A 26785-nucleotide genomic window follows, 5' to 3' on the forward strand; every position below is an offset into this window, starting at 1 on the left:
GTTCTGACCCAGTCATCTGCCCATCACAATTTGGTCCTTGCCAGTTTTCTCAGATCATGATATTTGTCTTTTCCTCCAACATATAACAATCAAGAGCTGACTGTACCCTTGACTCTTTTTATATCCCACCCCTTTAACCGGCACCCATAATAATGTTATCAACTTCTTCTCTCAGTGTCTCTTACATAAACATTTGTCTAGAGATCAAACTGAAATGTATGAATGGAAAAAATAATATTGTTTGCAATATCGTGTTAGTCCAAGCTGGGGCTGAGTGGTTACTTATGAGACGCGCTTTGCTGGGTCATAAAGCTGGGTATTATTGATTGGAGCATTGATGTAGACATCTGAAACTGCTGTTCAAGTTACCTTGGTAACATTTGTCATCGAGCATGGGAAAGTAGTACAGGGGAGACAATACCGAATCACAGCCGTTACTGTGTCTCCATCTAATTGTTTTGGCTGGACACACTGGCTGCAAATAAAAAAGCAAAGGATACAACAGTGAAAAGAATAAATGACCCAATTGCTAAAATTGCATCTTAGTGTAAGGTAAAGGAAAAAGGGCAACAATGAGATGCAAAAATAACTCATAAAGCATTGACTGGTAATAGGAATCATGACAACTCCAACCATGGCACTGGTCCAATATTTGACATTGGGTAGGTATGATGAAGCAGTAATTGCATCACAACCTCAATCTGTTTATCACTCCCTATAAGTTTTATTACAGTGTCTGATAACTAGACCCCCACTGAGCATTGCGGTTTATTCCACTTGTCTCTTCTCTAGATGGTCAGAGGAAGAGACCACTGCATGCTGAGGGGGAGCAAGCATGTGACTGTCCCAGAAGTGTGTCTGAGGCTTTAGAAACCTAAGCTGGCAAAGATCATAAAGCTGTAAATCTATTAACTGGATGTAAAGGAGAACAAATCCTTTGATACAACTCCTCCTCTACTTCAGCTGGGTATTTAGTTGGTTAAAGCGTACCTAAACTCAGAAATTTCACTTTACATAAAACCCTTTATAGACAACCGTTTTACGAAGAAAAAAAAAAGTGCAGCACTGCCGCCCCCTAATTCTCGATCACCTCACGCATGCGCAGTGAGATCGGCAAGTTTTATTTTTTTTACCAACCTTCGTCACCCGATCTTGAGCCTGGGTCGGGTGATGTAGGAAAAAGAACCTGTAGGAAGAGACGAAGATGGGGGCGCCCACCGCGCTGGTTTGCTGGCGGATGCCCGGACGAAGCAGGAACCGATGGAAGAGACCTCCGGATGGATCTGACTGCCCTGCGGGATTGAAGGTAAGTGGATTTTTTTGTTTTAGGCACTGTTGGGTTCGGTTTATCTTTAACTGAAGCTCAAGCTTTAGCAAGAGACTAAAACCAGAAAAAACAATCATAAAGACAGAATTTAGGTTTTTCTTATAGAATGAGGTTTCAGTCAAAATAATGCACACAGAAGTCTTGTGTCTGCCCTCACAGATATCTTTATTCAGGTCCCACATCCCAAAAATAAATAAAATGTAGAAACGTAAATCAAACAAATGTAAAACATTACAGTGCATACAGCTATATCTCTCAAATAAAAAAAAAAGTATGACAAGCATTTTCAGGCAGCAACTTTACTCTCACAGTATGTCAAAAATCCAGAAGCAGAACTAGATAGTCCAAACTCAGATGGGTCATGTCACAGTCCTTCTCAACAAATGACATTCAGCTCCAGCCCCCGAAGTCCCCTTGGTCTCAATTTTTATTCGGTTTTACTTCCAAGCTGAATGGTTAAGCAGATCTGGGACTCGTGTAAAACATTGTGCAACTCTAATATTCAGCTTCTTTGTCTCTAAATCATTAAGTGCAAATAATAAATGTGAATTTCAAACAGAACTAATTTTCAAATTCCTCCACTACACTGACATAAATACGCACTGTCTGTATGTGGTATGCGGTATGAAGTGATGGACCGATTATTAAAAAAATCCAACCAAATAATTAATGGCTACAGGTCATAGAATCAATAGCATGAGAGTATAGAAGGGACATACTGGAGATAATTGTATTCACATCTGTTGTTTTCTAAATCTTCATTGCAGGTTCCATCAAACGCACCACCCATAGCAGTGTTCTCCCCAGCCCCTTTTAGCTGGGCGCTCCACCCAGCACTTTTCAGAAAGCACCCGGCTGTTTTTGGTTGGTTACTGAAAACCTGTCACAATATGGAGGCTGCCACCCACCTACAGCTTCTTCTCATCCAGGCTAAAAATGTTTCTGGGGAGATCACTGCATAGACATTTATTACACATCGAAAAGGATAAGAAGCCCATTTTTGAACCCAATTTTATCAGAACTAGAAGAAAAAAGTGGTTCTGTCCATTTTTCTTGCGTTTAGACTCAGAAGCAAATAAAGTACCATTTAATGAGACAGAGACAAAGACTAAGACAAAAAATAAGGGAATCCAGTCACATGACCTACCAATGTCATGTGACCAAGGTCCCCAGTTATCATGGAGTGCTTTCTGAAGGGGTGAACAGGTAACACTGACAGGGGCCTACAAATAGCAATTTTTCCCTGCAGCAAAACAACCTTACAACCACAAATTAATTTCTTCCTATTTAACCCCTTTAGTTTACCCTTATAACTCATCTTCCTACATACTTACATTTTTATACTGTTTTAAACCATGACTTTTTTTCATACATTATTCATTTTAATTGTTGCATTACTTGCAAAAAAAAAAATTTGTAAATCACATTCCAAGGCTGCATACTGGAATCATAATGACATTTTAGTCTTAAACATAATTTCTGGAATAAAATTTATATTTGTTATCTACATTACCTGATCTTTATTAAACTAACACTGATCAATGTAGTGACTTTAGATGCTTTATCTGTGGATTGACAAAAAGAACTTTTTGCAAGACAATAAATAGAAAGTATTTTATGTCCCTATAAAATGTAATGACAGTAGTATTGCTGAATAAACAGAAATGTAAAAAATTCTCAGATGGGTTTTACAGGTGTAGAGCTGAAATAGTTAAAAATCCCAGGGAAAGAAACAGAATTTCCAATTGCTTAAATAAAGGGGACCAGTCATGACTGTCTTTGCTAAGCACTCCTTCTGGCAATGCTAAATGTTTGGCTTGTCTGGTATAACCAACAATTATGTAAAAAAGAACTCCTGAGCTACACACCAGATCCAAGTCAGTGACTTGGGTATAAGAGCCAAAGCAAACAGCATTTTTAGAAGGTGACCAGCAATGGCTGCCTCCCTATTTCATAATGACATGTCCGTTCAGGAGGAAACCCTTTTTCCTGGGGATTAGTTTTGGCTTTTTGCCCATGACAGGTTTCCTTTCACTACTAGAACTAGAGGATTATGATCTAATTTGCTGATTTAAAGAAGAATTGGAACAGAATTTAAAATCTGCTGAGGATCTTTTAACACTGTGAGGATTAGTGTGCCATTAGGAGGGATCCAACCGTGGAAAATAATTGTTCAGCGGCACATCAATGGAGTGTATGTTGTATCAGCAAACACCAATACTGTCAGCATAGGATGTTCTAGAGGTAACAAAGGTCCCTCACATTACGGCTAGTTTAAAGTTTTACTCTATACATTTTTAGGTAGAAGTAAACCCATGTGGGTTGAAATCACCCTCTGGCTCATTATCATTTGTATGTTCTACAATACTGAGATGTTTTTTGCTCAGATATAAGCAAGTGGGTGACTCAGTCCAAAACAAGAATATAGAATTTCCATGGTCCTTCTCTTTAATGCCAAAGAAAACCATGGCATGAGTAGGAACACAGAGGAATATTTGTTCAGGTTGCGTGAAATGTAGCTGGCACTGTTTGTTCTCTTCATCTGAAATTTACGGGCACTGATCCAATCAGTATTCACAACTTATCGGTCTGTGTATACCACTGAAATGTTGTACTGACTTTAAGGCAAAGCTGGCTTTAAATTACCTCTGGTGACATGTAGTCATATTGTTTGCTGTACTAGCCAGGAACATTTCAGATGCATTTTGTACAGACAGTATAAGAATGTTGTACCTTTGGTGTAAGTCCACATTAGCTGGGCACAAAGCTACTGTGGACTTATACCGAAGATATAACATTTTCTTTAGTCCACAATGGCATCCACCAAAGCAAAAGGCAGCAGAGCAAATACCAGAGCATGTACCTGTTGTATTTTCAGTCCTTTGTCCATTTAAAGGCTAAGTCCACCTTGCAAGCAGCTTTTATGCATGCGCAAATGTTTGCAGGCACCAATCATAATCACCCATATAATGTATGTAAAACCCATCATATCAGCCTACAGACTGCTGGGAAGACCTAGAAAGTGTGAGAGTGCATTCATAGGAATTTGTGTTCACATAGCCAAAGAAGTATTTGTAAGGTCCGGTATGGTGTGGGAAATTTTGAGCCATTGGTTTCCATTCTATCCTAAGGGAACTTTATGTACAGGGGTCTTCCCCAAATTATTACCACAAGGTTGGTTTAAATGTGGTCCTAGTATGAACGGTACCCTTCACTAAAATCCCCTTAATTTTTTTGAGTCGTGTCAATTTACTTTTGGAAATCTGGGTAGGTGTAATGATCAAGCGCCCACAATCTACTGGCCAAAGCTCTTGCCACCGACATTTCTATTCACTTGTAGAAGTATTTGATGCAAACAAGTAGCAAGAGGGAAACCCTTTTGGGAAGACCTAAGAATTGGCACAGAGGCTTTACCACTAAAGTATCCTGACAATGTGACTGACCTGTGTGATTCAATTTACTTTCTTTTCTCTGCATAAGCCTGTAGTTGTATCATTTTGAGTTTCCTTTGAATAGCTCTAGAACATAAGACTGTAAGCTCGCTGATCTGAGCACTATTGAACAGTTTTTAGACCTTTAGCCAGCATTAAAGCAGAGGTGGTCAAGTGAATTCTTGTATCATTTAAATATTTCTAAGTCTGCATGCCCTGAAAGACCACCAGACCGGAGATGCTCAATAGGCTAAATATGTGATCTGGCACATCCCTTTGTAATACAAGCCTCTTGATTAAGAAAATCTTGTACATTATTTTAAAGGTGCAGGGATGTAAGGCAAAGCTCCAAGACAGGAAAACCCTGGATTCAGTCATTTACAGGGAACAAAGGAAAGGGAATAAAATTACCTCCTTGTACCTGTATGTAACTATAGTCCTATAATTTTATGTATTACCAATGCAGTTTTGCTTTAAAGGGTGCCTTTTATTTATCAAAAAACTGCTTCTATAACCACAGATTTCAGATGCAGACATCTTTGCTCCCATGGTCAGTTAGGGTCATTCTGGACCCTTCAAACCACTGAAATGTGGTGGCTGGCATGATTCAAAATCTATAGAGAAGAGCAGCAAACCAAACACCAGCGGCTCTAAACCCTGTTGTTCTACTGGCAGATTTCATGAGGGAAATTTGAATATGTCATTTTTCAAGAGTACCATTAACCTTTGAGTAATTAACCTGCAGCATGTACTAAGCATCTCCTGGTATTTGTTAAACCCTGTAATAATGCTGTGACCATTGCAGAGATTATTATTATTAGCCATTGGTAACCAAATTAAAATAAAAAATGAGAATCTGGCTTTGAAAAATCAGAAAAGACTTCCAGATGACATCACCAGGTACCTTGCTGCAGCAATTGGTGTCCTTTAGCCTTTAGCTCAAACATGCTGCATTGTATTGTAGGAATTCCGATTTAGAAGCAGGGCTTATACAAGCCTACAAAATGCTTCATACTGAACAAGTTGTCATGTCTGCCCGCGCATGTTACCACTGTTGTCCGTTTTGTTGTTTCCTTCATCAGTGCTTCATGCTTAGCAAAGAATCTTATTGCAACATGGTTGCTAGAAGGGGACAGGATGAGATCCATGATGATTAACCTTATCAAAAATCACTGTACTGTTAAAAAGTAGTAATAAAGAGTCCTCTTGCTTGTCCTTTAGAATGTTCTGGAGGGACAGGCTTGAGCTGTGTCTCTGCTCCATGGGAGGGCGCTGCCTGCCCTCAAGCCACTTCCCTGCTCTTGTACATTCCCTCCGCGGCTTATTTCAGGACGAGAGTGGCTTCAGTTCCATCCTTCTTGGTAAGGTAGAGGCCGTGATGGAGGTGGTACTCTCTCCGAAGGAAGGCATAAAAGTAATCAGACACCAGAAGAATCTGAAATGGAAGAATACAAGAGTGTGAAAACATTTTACTCCTTCAAGTAAACATCTGATTTTTAAAAAGCCCAAGTCAAGGCATTTTATTATTATTACACAGTATTTATATAGCACAGACAATTACCCCACCCGACCGGTAAACCTGACCTTAGTTCGGGGTAAAAAAAATAGTGGTTAAATGCATTACCTTACCTGGTCCCCGCTGTGATAATCTGTTCCAGCGTCGATCTCTAAAAAAAAAAAATACTCACCTTCTCCCCGCAGCTCCTCCAGACACGTCCGTCCTCTTCTGTCTTCTCCCGGCGAGTGCAGTGACGATCACCGGGGTTTCCCAGTGACGTCGCTGCATGCGTCGGTGCGGGAAATTCAAATCGCTTTGCATTTGCAAAAAAGCTGTATTGAGTCCAATACAAAGAAATCCTTATATAATATATATATAATTGTATTATATATATTATATAAGCTACTGTACAAAACATTACATTATACACTTTTTTTTTTTTTAAGATTTTTTTTAAAGATTTTTTATGTTTTATAAAAAAAAAATTTTATTATTAAATTTATAAAATTTTGGACATATTTCGGTGAGTTATGCAGTAATTCGATGAATTACAAGTAATTATTAAGTAATTCGGTGAATTATAGCCTACAATCTAAAATAAATTTCCATGCAAAAAATTTAACACTTTTTGCATGGAAGTACGGATGTTCGGAAAGAATTAAAATACCCGGCGTTCGCGTCCCTCTGCGATTCCTGATGATGTTCGTGCATGCGCCCGTCGATGGGGGTCGTATCGGGAAATTCAAATATTTTGTATTGAATTCAATACAAAGTCCTGTATCCAATCCAAAACAAAATAATACAAAATATATTTATGTGGTTTTGTCTATAGGTATGTGACGTTGGACTGTTGGACATTAGGGAGGTGTTTTAGAAAAATATATTACTATACAGTATACCAAATTATCGCATTTTCAGTATTTTTGATTTATTTATTCTTGTTTAAGCTGATTTTTGTGTCTTTAATTTTATTAAAAGTATTTTTTATTTTTTTTTAACATGATTGTGTGTTTCAAACATTTTTTATATTCATGATATCTACTAGAACCCTGTTCGGACATATTTCTGTAAGTTACAGGTCTACAATTTAAAAAAAAAAAAATTCATGAAAAACAGTGTACCGCTTTTGGTACAGAAATCTAGACATCAGTGTAACGCCCAGGTGGTTAGGCAGCGCTTTACAAAGTCCATAGTCATGTCACTAACTGTTCCTCAAAAGGGCTAACAATCTAATGTTATAGGGATCATCACATACAGAGTGTTGCACATATTCTTTGGCTCTGATATGATCTACATCACTGATCCATACCCAGTATTGATAAGGAAGACTTTCACTATGAGCTTCTATTCCTTCATCTGTTATAAAATAAACAAACTAGGGAAAAAAGGGGTGTGAAGCAATTCATCTCATTAGGTACTATAAACTGAGCAGCTCTGCAATCTAAGCAAATCTGGTTAAGGGGTTGTTCAGATGGGCAGTTAAACAAGTGATTTGCGTTGCTTAAAAACTGTTATGAACTAAGTTAATCAAGTTATACATAATTATTGAAACGAATGACAGCAGTTAGAATTCTTTTTTTTTTGCAGATGTTTAGCAGCCTGTGTGCTAGTGTTGCAATTTTTGCACAGTGCGGAGACGCTGCATTCATGTTCTCATGAGACGGGCTGCTCTCTATAGAATTGAATGGGAAGGCTTTAAATGGCATTTTGGAAGCATTTGTGAGGAAGAAATACAAACAAATGCCATGTTTTTACTTCCCTTACCCCTCTAGTTCTTGTGCAAGACATCTGCAACACTAGAAAGCCACTCCAATCGTGTATTTCAGGCATTTGTTGAAGCCCACAAAATGCTTGAAACTTAACATTCGAACTGGATTACAAACTGATACCACCATACTGCAATTAAACCATCTATCTGAATAAGCCTAAAAGTTTGGAGAACTCAATGCCTGACACTTGATTTTAAAAAAAAAACAGTTTGCCAATGTGCAGCAAGCTTTAAACCCAATGCTCTTCCAATTACCCAATGCAAACCCAATTACTCACCTGGCCTACGTTAAATGTCAGGGTGATGGCATAGAAGAAGTTTGAGTTGGCACTGCCCGCATATATCCACAAGTGCCATAGAACTGGAAAGAGTAGTGAACACACCACCAACATGCATGAGACTATGAAGATATTTCGCAGGACTGCAAGAAAAAAACAATAAAACACAACATTATAATTAAATACATGTAGATAATACAATATGAACTGACAATCTGTTCATTTAGCCCAAGAGGACTTTTCCCTATACTAAACCTGTTCTCTAATTTATGATATATGGATGACTGCACCTTTAAAGCATTTAATAACGGCAACTGTAAATACAATAAAATCACCCATTCCCCATATATACTTACATTTGCACACACACTTTGCTTTGTTCTATGGCCAGTAAACCAGACTATACTTTTGCCTTTAGTGATGTCCAATTGATGTAAAAGCCTAACCCTAATGTTCTTTGAAATTTTAGACCCCGTAGAATAAAATGGTGATGTGCCACTCAAATTTTCACATAAACCCTCATTTTTTAAATAAATAGAAAAGAGGAGGTTGTTTTCAGTGAACAGATGCTAAATATGACAACCCATGGATTTGCTTGCATGTATGCAGTGAATCTTACAAAAAAAAAAAAAAAAAAAAAACTACAGTAGATGATAGTCCTAGAAATTCTGCTCCCACTTTGGCAATACATACCATGTGTGGCACAAGTGGTGTATGTAAGTGTACTCAATGCAGTAGTAGCTGACTAAATAACTCTGACAAGCAGAAAGATCTGCCAAGCAACAATTCTTTCACAACCAGCTATGTATCATCAGCATGTGTGGTATCCAAATTACACCGCCCAACTGACTGTTTAGAAAACCAGTAAGAAAATATTCTCATTGCCTTTCCTTCCAGCTCATGTCACTACAAAGCAAGGCTGTTTATGTTCAGTAAGTGAATAGAATATTTATCTAACATGCTGTGTTTGGCTATATAAGCTGAATGATGAAGCACTTGTGCAACATGAAAAAAGCCTTTATCCTTTAAACAGCCAATCAACAGGACTAAACACGGCAATGTTGCGGGTAGAGGAAGGCCTTAAACTCCAATAACTCCAAACCAGCTTACACAGGGTTTGAGGAAAAGGGCTCTAGTGCATATATGGGGTGGTCCACCTCCGTATTGAGCAATGCAATTTATATTTTTTTTATTTGACTATATTAATATCACAGGCCCCTCTATGCTAGCACTGGGCAGGTATATTGAGACATCAGGGGTCTATTAGATCCTTTATAGCTTCTAAACAACCTGTACTGATTGTGTACTGACGGTACAAACAGACTATTCAGTTACTTTATTGTGGCCACAACCTGACAGCTGTGAACCTAAAGTGCCCACAATTATGAAGCATCATTGAACAGATGCTAGCCAATCCTCCCTTCTGAAATTAGGTATTTTTGTGATACTCTGTGTTGCCCATACCTGCCTAGAATTTTAAGTCTAAGCAATTCTTGGGATTACCTGTAAGGAGGGTAAAATAATACCCAATGAGTCAACATTGAAATTCCCTGTTTAGACACTTCCTATTAAAGTTTGACAACCGTTTCTAAATTATGCTGCTGCTACCTGGTCATCTGAGCTCCTGATCGATATTAAACCTGAATTCTAGGCTGATATAGAAGACCTAAATTAAAGCAATTCTGCACTTATCAGTACATTATTCAGTGCAATCCCTCGTAAAGAATAGCACAAAAAAAGCCAACCAGCTCATGTGCTAACAAGGAACAAGGAGCTCCCCAGTCCGCTGCTTTTCCTTGTGTACATCTTTAAAGATACAAGATCAAAGAAAGTTAGTCAGTGACTTACATCTGGACAGATGGGCCCACATAGGAAGCAGAGACATGTAGAGTGCCACATCTCCCACTGTAGGATAAGACTTGAAGATGCAGATAATAGCCAGCTGTACAAACATCAGGAACATGGGATGCTCTCTACAATTATAACAGAAACAATTGTAAAAAAAACAAATTTACAAACTTGCACCTATTAATCTACATCAACCACTGCAAAAAGGTGTTAAGAATGCGTGAAAAGTGTGCATTTTAGTGAATTCTATAGGTGGGCAAGGTATATTTGGCTTCTGATAAGTTATAATTGTAACCAGTCTATAACTTACTTTAACTTGATGGTGAGTGGCACAGTGTAAAAGAACACATTGATCTGAAAGACGCACACGAAAAACAAGCTGAAGTGTTCGAACATCTCTGCAAAGAAGTACCAAAACAAGCCGATATTTGGAGTCAAATCTGGTACTGAAAGTCTAAAAGGAAGGACATGAGAAATCAAGATCACATGTACACATCAAGCATATTGGTGATCATTCTTTATAACAAGCTGATCATGGAAAATTTATAATGATCAGATGAGAAATGTGCAGTGCAAACCTAAACACTACACGGTAACATCCTGTGTAGACTTTGTGTGTATGCCATGACAACTCTAAATTGCAAATAACTTTAATAAATTGCAAATTTTATACAATGCTGCCTAGGAAAATAAATATAATACTTACACGAAGCCATAAATGGAGTGGATGAAGTCCCAGGAGTTCAGCAAGAAGAAGGAATGGCAAATTAAAACAGTAAGGCAGCCCAGGAACAGTGATGAATACTGACATGTGAATAGCCAGAAATCCCTACTGGACATCTTCACTGGAATGAATTGTCTCTAAAAAAAAAAACAAAAAAACGTGTGTTATAGTAGCAGTTTAAAATACTTTTGTTTTTAGGGGTACAATTCTATAAGAGGGTACCTGCAGTAGAAATAGGAGTGCTGAAGTAAACAATGTGATTGGGTACAAGGACTGGTATGTAGCCAATGACAGGAACACAGCGCTCAGAAGCGGACTACCTAAAGAAAACCGACCAAACATTAGTAACCTGTTGAGCAAATACAGAAATTCTGAACAGTAGAAGGCAGTAAACTTTGACTGGCAACTGCCACCCACTTACATTAACACAAAATAAACCATTATGCATCAAGGACTTCCTTAATTGTTAACTGTAATTCAAACAAAGTACAGTTATATTTTCTCTTTCTCATTTAATCTAAAGTAACGTTGTACTCCACATGTTCATAACTACCAATGTCCTAATTTGCTCTAAAGCCACATAGACTTTAATGAAGCAGGCAGACTGGCTAAGTACAGAATACTAAGATTCATCTACTGAAAGCGTTGTTTTCTCTTGCAGCTAGATACAAGATGCTAGCTTCTGTACAGCTGTCACTCGACAGAGCTCAGTGATTTGTCTTGCCGCAGTGTAGGATGAAGCTGGATGTCTACCACTTGCTCTACCATGCTATAGGATGAACGGTGCTGTCTGTACAAGGATCATTCATTCCGACTGTTGCAAGAAATGGTTGTTGGTGATATAATAAATCAAATAGAACAATTTAATATTGATGGGATTACCCTTTTAAAATCAAGACGGATTAAAGTTTCAACATAAATATATACAAAGGGTCATCAAATCAGCATTCAACTACTTTTCACATACATACGTAAAAGAGAACAAATACTCTCAATAGTCATCTATGGTCAACAAGAGTTATTCTTTATATGTCAGCTCTAAGAAAAATTGCATCTACACAAACGAGACTCACCTTTCACTGTAGCCAAGATAAACAAGGCAATAATTGCATTATTCAGAGCACAGGTAGATTTGGCCACACAGGACAAAATGGTATAGGGATTCAACAAGTAGCTGCAAGAAATAAACTTGTGTTAACTCCTTCAGGTTATTCACTGGTAAAGCTTTAAAAACAGATCCAGCTCTTAACTCCTTCAGGTTATTCACCGGTAAAGCTTTAAAAACAGATCCAGGTCTGAATCTTTATCAGCCCATTTCAGTATAGGCAGGCAAAAAATCCCTTGCAATAAGAAGTATGTGAAGAATCACAGACCTGTGGCTATAGCGATAAAATATTTCCTGAACGCAATCCACTTCCAGTATTAGCAGAGAAATTACAAACTTCTGCCAGGTATTTACTGATGTTGGTGTCATTAGGGGCATTTCCCCCTGAATTTCTGCATGGTCATCAAAACAGAAAGCAAGCAGACACAAAGTGATATATTTTTTTTTAATTAGTGCCTGCAAATTATTAAACAGGATTTATATAGCCCCAATATATTACGCAGCGCTGTACATTAAATAGGGGTTGCAAATGACACACAGATACAGGAGGAGAGGATCTTGGCCAGAAGAACTTACAATCTAAGAGGTAGGGAAAGTGCCATACAATGGTCATCAAAAGATACTGTACAAGTAAATCATTTTATTTGATTTGTAAACAAACAAGTACTGCGAAAGGCCAGCTTTAAAAACAGAAAAAAAACTTACAATATTGCCACTTTTAGTGGAACATAGTGCATTTCAGTCGGTACTCTCAGAAGATCGATGGATCCTGCTGAATACTTATTAAGTTCCAAATAAAGTTTTTGCTGCTTGAACTGTAAAGAAAATAAAAAATATAATCACTAAATGCATAATCATAAACTGCCTATAGGAAGTCAGGGTCTAAAAAACAGAAAGCCTTTGGGAAAACACAGCAACAAAGCCAAAAAATGTATATGCATGCTGTGTAATATTACTTGATATTGGTAAATTATTATTATTAATACACAGTATTTATATAGCACCAGCATATTATGCAGTGCATAGTCATGTAACTAGCTGTCCCTCAAAGGGATCACAATCTAATGTGCCTACCATAGTCATATGTCATTAACACAGTCTAAGGTCAATTTTTAGGGGGAAGCCAAAAAACCTAACTGCATGTTTTTGGAATGTGGGAGGAAACTGGAGTTCTTGGAGGAAACCCACGCAAACACGGGGAGAACATGCAAACTCCATGCAAATATTGTCCGGGTCGAGATTTGAACCCGAGACCCAAAGCTGCAAAGGCCAGAGTGCTAATCACTGAGCAACTGTGTTGCCCAAATCAATGATAAACTCCAATGAGCTGTAAAAGCACAATCTGATGTACTGGATTCTTTAAAATGAGCTAAATGTTTTTTTATATGTAACTAGCACAAATATCTAAGCATGCTTGATTGAAGCCCATCGGACAGAATCATGACTTATTCATCTGTCCTAATTCTCTACTGTACAAAAGCGTAAAACACACAATCCATGAAACAATAGGAAATATGTTTAAAAAAAAAAAAAAAAAAAAAAACTCTTACCGATACTTTGTTATATTCTTTCACAGCCAAATAAAGTGCAACGGCTGTAAGTACATCTGTAAACTGAGAAGTAAAAATCAATTTTAGTAAACTTATCTTGTAATATAAAAGTTTTCATCCAAAAATTGTACTAGACAGTGCTAGGAGAAGGTCCTTTAGCATCCAAGGCTAATAGGCGAATGTGTCCCCCTGCCCACACGAGCTTTGAATTACTTCAGGTTGTGCTGTTCTTTTTGTAACCCCACCAGCTAATGCATCAGACAGACCCCTTTTTTTGCCTACTCCTCGGTCCACCCAAATACTACAGGATCAATAAGAAACCCTTTGAACCAAATAAAAGTGTTCAATTTTTTTCTAATCCAGGACTGATGTTTTGCACACTTATATGGTATTCACAGAAAAATGTTGTTGGCCCCTGAATCTCACACCTTCAATGACAAGTCAGCATTGGCAGCTCCCTCATTTTTAAAATCAATAAGTTTCTTTTAATGCCAAGAATTCACTTACCATATATACAATTTCTACATAGTCTACAAGGAAGTGGAAGAGATATACGATGAGAGGAGTCTGTAGGAAAAAAATAATTTCAGGTTAACGAAAAACATGAAAAATAATGAAAAATTAATATTTGAACACATGAAGTAAACACTAACTATGGCCCTAGAAATCCAACCAACACTTGTGATTTTATTTTACATTTATTTATAATTTATTTCTCCAGATGGGTAGGAAATTCAGTTTTCCTATAGTTTGTCTACCAAGCCCCCCCATTACATTCTAATAAAATCATTTTTTTTTTAAATACTACACCTGAACTCATCACATTGCTAACCCTGCAGTGGTATAAAGATCCAGTAACTTCACTGGGACAAAAATAGGGCATGTAATGAAAGATGTTATTAAAATCATTGTTAGCAAGTTCACAAAAGAGAGAAGAGAAACTAGGAAATGCAGGATATATTAGGAATAAACTACAGCTTTAAATCTGTAGATTTCTAATCAATATAATTGTGCAGTCTGGGTGATCATTCTATGGTTGTGTCTCCTGCATTTCTATGGATGAAGCTGGTCCTATTGACATCAGTGTTTTCCCCAGGAATTATTTAAGGTGGATGGGAACCCCTTATTCTTCAATAGCCCCTTAAAAACAGCCGGGTGGTTAGTGAAAAGTGCCGGGGTGAACATTAGACATGTTTTCATAGCAGGGAAAAGTATATCAGCACAGCCCTCCACCTGTGCACAATGTTGGAATGATAAGTGCATAGTTCATAAACAAATATGTAAATGAAGCCAATGTTAAGATGAGCTTGTGATGCCTGTACCTCTGCACAGACAAGCTCAGGACCTCCCTCGATTACCTTGGTCCACTACCTGACCCAGTCTATGGGTGGGACATGATGGAGTAACAGCAGCAAGCAGTTGATGTTCTCCTCCTGTTTTGTAGGTAAATTTACAGACAGCATTGTGCAAAGCAACAAAGCCCTGGCTGACCCATAACTAAGGTCAGTTCCTAGACTAGAAGGTTTCAGATCTAAGCTTACACATCCAGCAATACCAATCTACAAGGCATTTGTGAGAGACGGATATCTCAAGTCACAGATACTCACTTCATGAAAGACGTCTCCTGAGTAGGGTGACACATCAAGATCTAATAAGGCCATCCCCTCCACCACTGCAAAAGAAAGGGTACAATGAGAAATTGGAATGGAAGTGAAATATAAATGTGTAACTTTTTGCACAACTTCACTGATAAAGCCTGTTTGTCAGTTTTGCACATCCTATAAGTCTGGGTGAAATGTCTGGATGTTCTATGACAGGTTTTGGGAATGGTGGTTTTCTCCTGATGTACAAATCAATTGTTTGACTAGTGAATGTCTATAAAGATGTTTCTGCTACAAATCTGTCTATCCAACCTTGGATTAAAATAAACTTTTCACACATGTATGCAATCGAAATTCCAGTAAATGTCAAGAATAGCCATGTGCAATTTTTTTTTTCTTTATGGAGCAGCTGAGAAGTTTAAGTGGCAGTTTGTGTCATAGCCAAGGTCACCATTTACTGAAAAGCCAAGTTCCACACCTCCTAGATTGTAAGATCTTCAGGGCAGGTTGTCAGGTCGTCTCCTCCTTCTGTGTCACGGTCTATATTCGTCTGTCATTTGCAACCCCTATTTAATTTACAGCGCTGCATCATATGTTGGTACTATATAAATCCTGTTTAATAATAATTATATCTCTGGATCTACTGATTATTTCAGTATATACCTTTGGGTTAATAAAAAGTACAAAGGCAAGTAACTGGATATCCTCCTCGGTCCCTCATTCAGCAGGACATGATTGGAGTCTTTGAAATAAGGAATGGTCCCAAAAACTAGTCAGTTTATTGCTTCTTGCAGAATGAGGAAGTAATCCTTTTTTTAGCATATGTATGTTGAAGTAGCAACATGTCCTCCTGGGCCCATGTATACTGATCCTGCAGTGTTTAATTATTCCTGTTTACAAGTGATTTTAAAATGATAAATTAGGTAAGCACATTTCACATGATCTGTATGCTCAAGACATTTCTGGCTAGTGAAGTGCACATTATTACTATTACAAGGTGTGGTATTCTTGAAAGAATTGTAACTGTATTGAAATGCAGTTTATGCATTCTTTTATAAAGTGCTCTACTTGAGTTGGCCAGATTTGTGACAGGTTAATTATACTAAGCTTACTGGTATTACTAGAAAAGGGACAGGCAGATGCTTCTTTAGTACCTCAGGCTCATCAACTCTAAGACTACGTACACACGTGCAATAATTGTCGTTGGAAAGGATCTTTCACGATCCTTTCCAATGACAAAGAACTGCACGATGCATAAAGGAGCGATGTACATACAGCACCGTTCTCTTGTATGGAGAGAGGAGACTGACGGAGCGGCACCCCGCTGCGTACTCTCTCCTTCACTTTCATTATGATCGTTCCTCGTCCATAGATCGCCAGGAAGGTTTTCCAGACAAGGAGCGCTGTACACACACCAGATTCTCTTAAGGTCAGAAGTTGGGCTTTAGGTCAGACTCTAAACCATCAACTGCGCAGATTACAACACACGCACAGCTTCCGAGTTAGAAACACCAGCATTAACTGTTTAAAAGAACGGAATGTCTGCAGCAGCAGCTCTTTGGCTGATCTGACTGCAGACACCTCGTCCTTGCATTTTTATAACAACGTTCCAAGTGAGTTACGTTTCCTTTTTCTTTGTTCTTCAGACAATAAGACCATTCTGCACTATTATGAATCTTTAATGGCAAACTTTGTACCCCTCTCTCGTGCATTACCTAGAAAACGATAATAAACACTGGGAACTCTAGGGACATTCTGGCTCCCATCCCCTTCCATATCCTTTAAATGTTATCTTAAGTGCACCTCTGATTGAGCATTCACATATAAGTGAGTAATTTTCTTTAATGTTGACACATTTTTATTAAAGTGTATCTACCTTTATTCCAACTCAACCATTAGTATTCATCTTGTGTTTTTTTTTTACCTACCTGGGACACAGATGTAACAATAAGAACTCTATCGCCTATTACTTTGAAAGCATCCACATCTTTTTATTATGTCAACATTATCATTTCTTACAATTCTATTATGATATAACGAGAACCACCCCTGTATAGACTCACTAATTGTTTAGATTGTTTTTTTCAGACTTCACCAAGAGAACATAAATCTATATATTCACCCAATTGCGACTCAAAACCATTTCATAAGCAACAAGGTAGTTTACATATGTCATGTCAGTCTGATCACCTAAAGTCAACATCTTGTATCTTAACTAACTAAATGTTAACAACAGCTTTTTATGTTGTCTACATTCTAGGATGGCATTTACCCAGTTTTTGATTTCTTTAAAATACACCATGACCCTTACCTTCTTTCTCATTACAGCCAACATAAAGTGTCGACAACAACAATTGAATAACTTTATTATTCTCCAAACTGTAATATTGTTGAAATTTTATTTATTTACTTTTCTAGTTACTTTCAAACATTATTGTACATCAAAACAGATATATTATATACCCAATAGATTATCCTTTATTTATCTTATGACTTAGTTTTCAGTTTTCCTAACAACATTATTTATTGTGTCTGGAATTTTATATATGTTCCTTTCTTCTGAAACTGATGTTATATTCATTGTGTTTATTATAACACAAGTAAGCAAATATGCGAAACGCATCAGGTTGGAGACTATAACCTATCATAATTTAATCAAGATGGAAAGGTCCTACCTAATGGGCTTTATGATCTGGATATGAGAAGCCCAAAATATTTGTAATGTATTATACGGTTCTCGTGGCAAATGTAACCATTATTATCAACTATATTTTTATGTCTTATTTTCCATTTGAAAACATAAATAAACAAGTTCAGTGCTCAACCCAGAAATGTTTTTAAGCTGGGTGGGAAGAAATTGTATGTGGGTGGCAGCCCCTGTATTGTGACCAAACTCTTTAGTAACCACCCAAAAACAGCCGGGTGGGTGATGAAACGTGCCAGGTGGTGCACCCAGCTAAAAGGACCTGGGGAGAACCCTGAAGTTTATGTTTTAACAGTATTAGTTGACCTTAAAAAGCCACTTTCTGCTCGTTTTCCTCTTACAATATACCTGGCTTGGCAACATAAATGTGTCCTTTGGGACATCTTTTCTCTACATTACGCTAGATTCTCGTCCAATAATCGCCTCAGAATCATCTGACATGTACTTAGATATATTCACCATTGTGAAAACAGATCTCAAAAGAGAGTTTAGATTATTTTATTTTAAAATGAAAAGCACCAACAAATAAACAGTAATAAGTTATAAACAAAAAACAAGAGGATACCAAGAACAATCTTATTTCACTTTCCCATGTTTAGTAAAAGTAGCCCTAAAGCAATAGGAATGTGTACTGTGCAAAGAGAAAAGGAACATCAAATGCTTGATGTGATCCCTGGAGGTCTGGGTACTAAATGCCAACGTAACCCATTAGCTTCTTTTATTTCTCCAATGTTCCAGTGGAATGATTTCACAGCCACCAAATGTATCTGCCCCTTTGCATGAAACTATGAAAGACATTTCACACTCTCTTGCAGCGGAATTTAACATTTGTTTATAGTAGCATCCTAAGAAGAATTATTTAGGAGTACATAATGTAAATTGAAAGTTAAACAAAATGTGCTAACTCATAGATGCCAACTCAGAATGATGGTAATTTGGTAAGGGATGAATATAAACAAGTAGGCTCCCCTCTATGTTTCCTGCAGTCACCAGCATTAGCCCCTACATGTCTTCCCTTCCATGTCATTATCTCTCCAACTGTACCCTAAATTCTCTTCTTCATAAGATTACTTTTCTTAGCATTATTCTTCTTGTTCTTCTCATGTCACATTCCTCTGCCCCTCTGGATCCCTAGTCTTCCAATTATTCTCCCCTCTCTTTTATCCTTATCATTTACTCCTGCCTGTCTCCCTACTTTTACCTCCCTATTCATCTACATCATCCCACTAATCAATCCCTTTAATCTCCATCATCCCCATTGTGTCCCTGTCATCCCTATTATCCATGTGTCTTCTCCTTTATCCTTGTCATCTTCTTACCCAGACTGTCATTCCCCATCATACTCCCTGTTGTCGCGGACTGCCTTCTCTGTTTTACCCTGTCATCCTCATCACTGTTCCCCTTATCCACGTCATCCTCCTCCATCATCCCCCATATTACCCCTGTCAATAAGCATTCCCCCCCCATGTTACCTCCAATCATTGTCCATCACCCCACCCCCTCATGACAGCCCCTCATTCCCCCCATGCCACTCCTGTCATCACCCATCATTCCCCCCATGTCACCCCTGTCATACCCCATCATTCCCCCCCATGTCACCCCTGTCATACCCCATCATTCCCCCCATGTCACCCCTGTCATCATTCCTCCATGTCACCCGTCATACCCGATCATTCCCCCCATCCCCTGTCATACCCCATCATTCCCCCCATGTGGCCCCTGTCATACCCCATCATTCCCCCCATGTCACCCGGTCATACCCCATCATTCCCTCCTCTTCTCCACCATACACCTGTCCCCTCTTCTCCACCATACACCTGTCCCCACTCCCCACCACTACTAACCACACCTGCCCTAGCATCCTCCTCCCCCACCAAGTTTTCTCCCCTGTCCTTCCCCTTTCACTTCTGGCGACCGCTCACCTCTCTTCCATGAATTGAGCGGGGACACGACCTCCACCCTCTCAGAGATGAAGGCGGCCAGGCTGGAACGAAACAGAACAGCCCGGATTGTCACCGCCACCAGAATCACCAGCACCAAAGGCGCCGCCATCTTTCCGAGCCCAGCCTGGCCAGGCCGCGCCGAGGCTCACGGGAGAAAAGTGGGATTTGTAGTTCTGCTAGAGGGCCCAGTAACAGAGGAGGCAAAAGAAAAGACTACATTTCCCAGACTCCATAGCGGCACGCAATCACTGTCTTCCGGGATTGGTAGAAACAACTGAACTACGGCGGCCTGGATAGGACAATTATTTGTTCACCTCTCAGATGGTAAATAAAGCTGCGGTGCCCTGTAAATGGTGCTCATATCACAGCTCCTAAAATGACCAAACAGGGCTGCTTTTGTTGCAATCCCTCTTAAAATGCAACTGTCCCTGCCTTGTGTATACTCTGAGCCAATGACTGGGAACAAGCATGCAGCCAGTAAAGTCAAAAATTAAAATAGAACCAGCCTTCATGCTTTTTCTGGACATCAACCCTATTTAATAAAGCTCTCCTAGACTTGAGGGTATACACTTTCTTCAGTGAAGCTGGGTGATCCAGGAAACCTGGAATGGATTTCCTAAAGTAATTTGCTATTAGCAAATGTTTTTAATCTTGGACCAGATCTATTCCAGGTTTTTTGTATCACCCAGGTTCACTGATGAAAGTGAATCCTCTTAAGTCTTGGAGAGCTTTAATAAATCAGGTCCATTGACTTGGAACCTGTTGAAGCTAAGGGATCAGCATGATGGCTGGGAAACCAACAAGTAGAGCTCAGCTAGTCATTATTGTTTCACTGCTTTCAGTGGTCTCTTGCCTGCTCTGTTGAAGCTGTAATCTACATCCAGTTGTTCCTACACCCCTCACTACCCACTATATTTTCATTTTTTGAAACACTTTTTCAAAAGGCTTCAGACTGGTCACATGACAGACAAGGACTTCTTCATCCTCCTCCTCTCTTCTGCATCCATCAACACCGCTCTCTGCATCAAGAACCCCAAAAACTGGATATCATTTTATCACTGTATGTCAATGTCATTGTATAGGAGCTCAGGGCACCGTGGTGGTGATTCTTTAGGGGCCGGTCTATGACACCTTGCATTGACAGTATGTCCACAATCTGAGCACCATTCAAACCCATTCAGAAAGCAGCAGGGCAGAGGTGAATATTGCAGTCTGAGCTGGCCTAAATCCCTGCTGCGGGTAACATGTTAAAAAAAAAAACCAAGGACAGTGAATAATTTAATTTTCATTACCACCCATACTTAAGCAAAAACACTGGCATGCATGTTATAATTGAAAGGAATCTATTTATTCCATTTGACCTTAGGATCAAATTCAAGCCCCGGTGCTTTGCCTTCAAATCCCTCCACAGTTCTTGTCCCACTTACCTTTCTGACTTGATAGAATAATACTCCCCCAGCCGCTCTCTTCACTTCTCCAATGACCTACTACTGACTTCCTTACTGATAACCTCATCACATGCACGGATACAAGACTTCTCTGGAGCCGCTCCAACTCTCTGGAATGATGTACCTCGTCCTATTCGGCTCGCTCCTACTTTCTGCTCATTTAAAACAGCGCTCAAAACCCATCTTTTCAAACTTGCCTTCCCGTCTACTTCTGTCTTTTAAAACTGTTACTACTTCCCACCACTACATATCTCCCCTCCTATTGTGTGATATCTCCCCCCACCTCCTAGATTGTAAGCTCCTCGGGCAGGGTCCTCCTGTGTCACTGTTTGTATTTGTCTGTCATTTGCAACCCTTATTTTATGTACAGCTCTGCGTAATATGTTGGCACTATATAAATAGTCTTTATTAATAATAATAATAATAATAATAATTATAAGAAGAAGAATAATAAGAATAATAAATATATTCACCTAAGATTCATCCAATTTTATTCAAAATGAACACTTTTTTGTGCAATGGATTTATTTAGAAAGGGTGTAAATCATCTTTTACCCATGATTCATACATTTTTTCAAATTAAAGTGAAACTAAACCTGCATTACTCACCTGTCTTCACCATTTTTCTTCTTTCTTCTGTTCTAGTGGATGATTTATGGGCCTCTTGATTGGCTAGGCCAGAATGACGTAACTTTTGTGTGCTGGAGGTAATTCATTCTCGGTGTGCACAGAAGAAACCGGGAATACCAAAGGTATGGGGGTTGCCCATGCACAGCTCAGCTTCTTGCCACAAACCTGGAGCGATCAGGCAGGTAGGGAGGATTATTGCACAGTGACATTTCCTGTCCCTTTCTGCAGTAATGACCAACCTGATCATAGAAACCTAAACCTGGAACTCCCTCTTTAAGTCTAATATGAAAAAATGTGCAAATTTTAATTAAAAGTTGGGTGAATCTTGGGTAAAAACCTTAATAAATCCACCCCAATGTGTATTCATACTGTATGCATTCAAGAACACTTGGCTTACCCTCAAATTGACCTGAGACCAGAGGTGGGCAAACTTTTTGACTCAGGGGCCACAATCTGAAAAAATTGACAGGGGCCGGACCAATGGGAGAGTAGGCGGGGTTATGCCCACTGAAAGTTTGCCCACTGAACGTGACTTCATGATGGCATAACATTGCCCACTCTCCCATTGAAGGCTCAGATCCGGAGGACGTGTTCCACGGCTCTGGTCGGTGCGCCCCCACCAGCAGGGTCCTTCCCCAGACCCTACTCGGGATGGCACTGGGCAAGGCCGGAGAAACATCCATATTGGGCCGTATAAGGCCCACGGGTTGTAGTTTGCCCATGCCTGCCTTAGACTGTGGTAATGACTATGGTAGGGACATTAGATTGTGAGAGACAGCTAGTGACATGACTATGGGCTTTGTACAGCACTGCGTACCATATCGGCACTATATAAATACTGTATAACAATAATAACTTGAACATGGCATGGACATAGAAATACATATATGCCCTAAAAGTTATTTTTGTGTGATTTTTGCAGTTTTGTGCTTCTTTCTTATATTTTAAATTCAGTTTTAAACCCTGAAATTTTCTAGCAATCCTTTTGCCATTTAGTAAATAAAAAAAAAACTTCCAACTGATTTTTTTTATCCATCTCCAGGAATATTGGATTCTTGTACCCCCACCCCTTCCCAATCACACATTGTAGTTTTATCGCTGACCATCATGTCATTGTTGTGTTTTTTAGTGAATAGAAGGAACCACAATGCACAGCGACACACCAGGAAGTGTCAAAATTCAGCCAGAGGAAGAGAGAGAAAACTTGTGAAGCAGGCAGTCAGACAGGTAAGTAAAGGAACTCTCCTTTTTCAGGTTTTGTACTTCATTTTTAAAATGGTGACAATGCTGCTGTAACTAATTGCCTGTTCTGTCACCTTGCTAGTCAGGAAGTGAAGTGTAATTCACATGTATTTATTTCCAAGAATTTTACAAGTGTGTGAATCCAATCTAATGCAGCCAGTGAATAGTGAGTTTAAAGTAACTCTATACTGAAATTTTTTCTTTTCGGGAAAAGTTTAGAAACCCCTATTAGAGAGATTTCCTTTTACTTTCTGTTCTGTCTTGTTAACTTTTTTCTAGACAGGAAGCGAATCTGCAAAAAACTGACAGAGATTTTAGCATTTTAACACTTAAAACAGAACTAAACCTAACAATAAAAAAATGTGAGGTTATTTATTGCAGAAAAGTTAGGCGATGTCTCTTCTGCAATAAAAAAAAATACCTGCCTGTTCTCAATTATTTAAAGCAGCGGTCCCCAACCACCGGGCCGCGGCCCACTACCGGTCCGCGGCGGTGTTTTCAGTGGGCCGCGAGTACATGATCCATTATTGAAAACGAAGCGGCACCCAACCACCATCCGCGGACCGGAAGTGGTCCGCAGCGGTGTTTGTATGAGATGCCGGTAAATGTACACAGTAGTCTGTGTACAAGCAATGCGAGCACATGACATGCAGCTCGATTGGCTGTCAGATGTCATGTGATCGCTTTGAAGCAGCAGAGGTTCACAGAGAGAAAAGAGAAGACGCCAGAGTATCCAAAAAGTATCCAAACTTTTAATTTTTACTTTACATAAAAAGGTAAACAACTCTTTTATTTAAAAAAATAAAAAGTGCAGCACCACCCACCTACGTCACACATCCTGGGAGGCTCTTGGCTGCTCCTTCTGCGCATGCCCGAGTATCTTGGGCATGCGCAGAAGGAGCCTTTTCATCAATAGGGGAAAAAATGCCACCATTGCCACCAAAAAATGCCACCATCAATGTCACCCAATCTCGCGCCTGCACAGTGCAAGATCAGGTGACGTAGGAAGAACGCGGAAGAAGAGAGAAGAAGTGGGTGGCTCCCTCTGCGCCGGGCCGAAGATAGATACCGAGATGACGCAGAACCCGATGAAAGAAACCTCCCGACGGATAGACTGATCTGTGGGATTGAAGGTCAATGTGATTTTATTGTTTTGGGTTTACTTTTGCTTTAACTAAACTCACTCCTTGCTCCTTTCACCTGGACCTCTTCTGGGTTTAGAATCTTTGTCCATCTTTATTACTCAGGCCAGAATGATGTAACACCGGCTGCCGAGTATGCTGGTATTATACATGCCCATGTACGTTAGAAATAAGACTGTAAACAAACAGGTAAAATTTGTTTCTTTTGAAGAAGGGACACGCTATGGACCTATTCTATTTAAAGCTCACCAAGACAAGATAAATGATCATGAAAAACCTGGGTGATCCAAAAAACATGGAATAAATTTTTAAAAAAATATTTGCTATTATCTGGCAAATTGTTTTAATCCTGGATCAGATCCATTCCTGGTTTGTTGGATCACCTGGGTTCCCCCATGATAATCATTAATAAAATACCATTTTAAAGGTTATACAGTTGTCATTTTTTATGTGTAACAATACAGTCAGTCTTCAAATGCTAAATAACTGGTCCCAAAAATTCTTTTATTTGGAAAACAGGTGCATTTTCTGAAAATATATCCAATTTGTTGCCACTACAGTTTATGAATCTGCAGTTGGCACGGGAGCGCTGTAGGTGGCACCATTTCTCTTTTAGCGTGAAGCTACCCAGTAATACTAGAACATTTTTTAATATAGGAGACAAATATTGATATTTAATGATATATTTATCTTTGGATGACAGCCCTATGTGTAATAATTTACTTTCTGGTATTTAATATATTAAACAGATGATAGAAGACCAGGAGAGAGGGAATGAAGAGGTAAAGATCTACACCTTACTTACACCTTCTGCACTGGACAGGCAATGACATTGTACCCTTCCCCCTCAGTGCATTATGTTTGCCTCCCTCTAAATGACAGCTGCTGTGAGAGGTCCAAACAATGGTCTATGGATTTCCCAAGACACCTTCTAAAGGAATTGTCCAACTATATCATAATCTCTTGTACCCATATGCTATGCTTTCAGCTCATTACCTTGGAGGAATGTCATTTGCTTTTCTCTGCAGCTATCTAAGATGGTGTGACTTTCTCAGAAAATTTGCATAGATTCCAATTTTCTGAGATGGGAGAGAGGGCCATCTACTAGTACAGGTAGTCCGCCGGTTACATACGAGATAGGGATTGTATGCTTGTTCTTAAGTTGAATTGGTATGTAAGCCTGAACAGGTACATTATTTTATTAAATGCAATTATGACAGATGTTTGTCTCAACATATTATTAGGTATCAGTTACTGTATAAAATCCTCACTGTAAGTTAATCACAAACAAACCAGAAAAAAGCCTAGACATTATTTAACTTCTGGAGCAAGCTGTGCTTTGATATGCAAAAAGAAACAACTGTAGAGCTTGTCTTGGTTATTAAAGAGCTCACCCCCTAAGATCACCCACAACCTCAGCTGTGTTTAGCAAAAGATTTCTTCTGCAAGTCATGCAAACCGCCCCTCTCCAAGCCTCCGTCCTGCTCACAGCAGACAGGGAAGCCGTGTTCGTATCTAGGAGTTGTCCATATGTCGGATGTCCTTAACCCGAAGACTACCTGTACAGAAAATGTAAGCACTGGAGATACTCAGGGGTGGAGGTGGGGTCCAAAATATGTGTGATGACTTGAATAAACTTAGAATTAAATGTATAATGATTACTTAAAATATAAAAAGTGACACTCAGCATCATCAAGCCTTTCTTGGGTTCAGGCTGGCATGGGCACACCACCTTAGAACATGTCATTTCTTAGCCTGGGATCACAATGAAAGGAAAGATGCTTGTGTGTCACAGCATTGATGACCACCCACCTCCAATGGTGGAGAAAACAAGGAAGGACTCCCCCATTGCCCATTACATAACTGGCTAGAAGACCCCTCGGATTTGTTTAGGTGCAGGATGGGATGAAAGAGAGACAGGGGATTTAAACTAGATACCAGGTTTATAAAAACCTCTAATAACTACAAAACTGCTCGCTATAATCCCTATAATCTGCACATTGTGTTAGTCAAAAAATATTGCACATTGCAATGTGGGTTCCTGGGAAGGGTTACATTAGAGAAAAAATAAATATGTGAAAGCACTCTAAGTACAGACTGACCTAGTAATCAGATGACTACTTTATGAACCCTGATTTATTAAAGTGCTGCAAGGCTAGAGAAGATACACTTTCGTCAGTAAAGTTGGTTGATCCAGCAAGCCTGCAATGGATTCTTCAAATTCTTTTGCTAGCAAATGTCTTAAAACCTTGACCAGATCCATTCCAGGTTTGCTGGATCACCCAGCTTCACTGATGGAAATGTATCCTCTCCAGCCTTGGAGAACTTTAATAAATCAGGGCCAGTGAGCGGACATCTTTTAAAACAGAAATCAAGTGTCCATGTTGGAGAGATCCACCTGAAGAATTATCATGGCCGCCATAGTCATCAGACAGAATATTAGGAATAATCCAATGTTTTACAACTGTTAACAAGAGAAGTGGGGGTATCTTCCAATGGGAACACCTGTTCTAATGACCATTGTCAACAGGTCAGGAAGAGAGGGT

The 26785-nt window shown here is 39.1% G+C and overlaps 1 protein-coding gene and 1 long non-coding RNA gene across 2 annotated transcripts; one reads left to right on the plus strand and one right to left on the minus strand.

The window, feature by feature from the left end:
* Window positions 1-1466: 1466 nt before the first annotated feature.
* PIGU (phosphatidylinositol glycan anchor biosynthesis class U) lies at window positions 1467-19911 on the minus strand. The gene is made up of 12 exons (XM_072403700.1): window positions 19757-19911; window positions 15137-15201; window positions 14037-14096; window positions 13530-13592; window positions 12685-12794; window positions 11948-12048; window positions 11097-11194; window positions 10857-11011; window positions 10461-10604; window positions 10151-10275; window positions 8303-8445; window positions 1467-6193 (listed from the first exon to the last, which is right to left on the minus strand). The coding sequence occupies exons 1-12, from the start codon at window positions 19884-19886 to the stop codon at window positions 6080-6082; spliced, it is 1308 nt and encodes a 435-aa protein (XP_072259801.1). The 5' UTR covers window positions 19887-19911; the 3' UTR covers window positions 1467-6079.
* Window positions 19912-20033: 122 nt separating this feature from the next.
* Window positions 20034-25584, plus strand: LOC140327651 (uncharacterized). Its single transcript, XR_011920061.1, has 4 exons — window positions 20034-20101; window positions 21871-22037; window positions 22985-23082; window positions 24989-25584. It is a non-coding gene; the product is annotated as an uncharacterized lncRNA (long non-coding RNA).
* The last annotated feature ends 1201 nt before the right edge of the window (window positions 25585-26785 follow it).

This window comes from Pyxicephalus adspersus, chromosome 3 (assembly GCF_032062135.1).
Source record: "Pyxicephalus adspersus chromosome 3, UCB_Pads_2.0, whole genome shotgun sequence".
Taxonomy (NCBI): domain Eukaryota; kingdom Metazoa; phylum Chordata; class Amphibia; order Anura; family Pyxicephalidae; genus Pyxicephalus; species Pyxicephalus adspersus.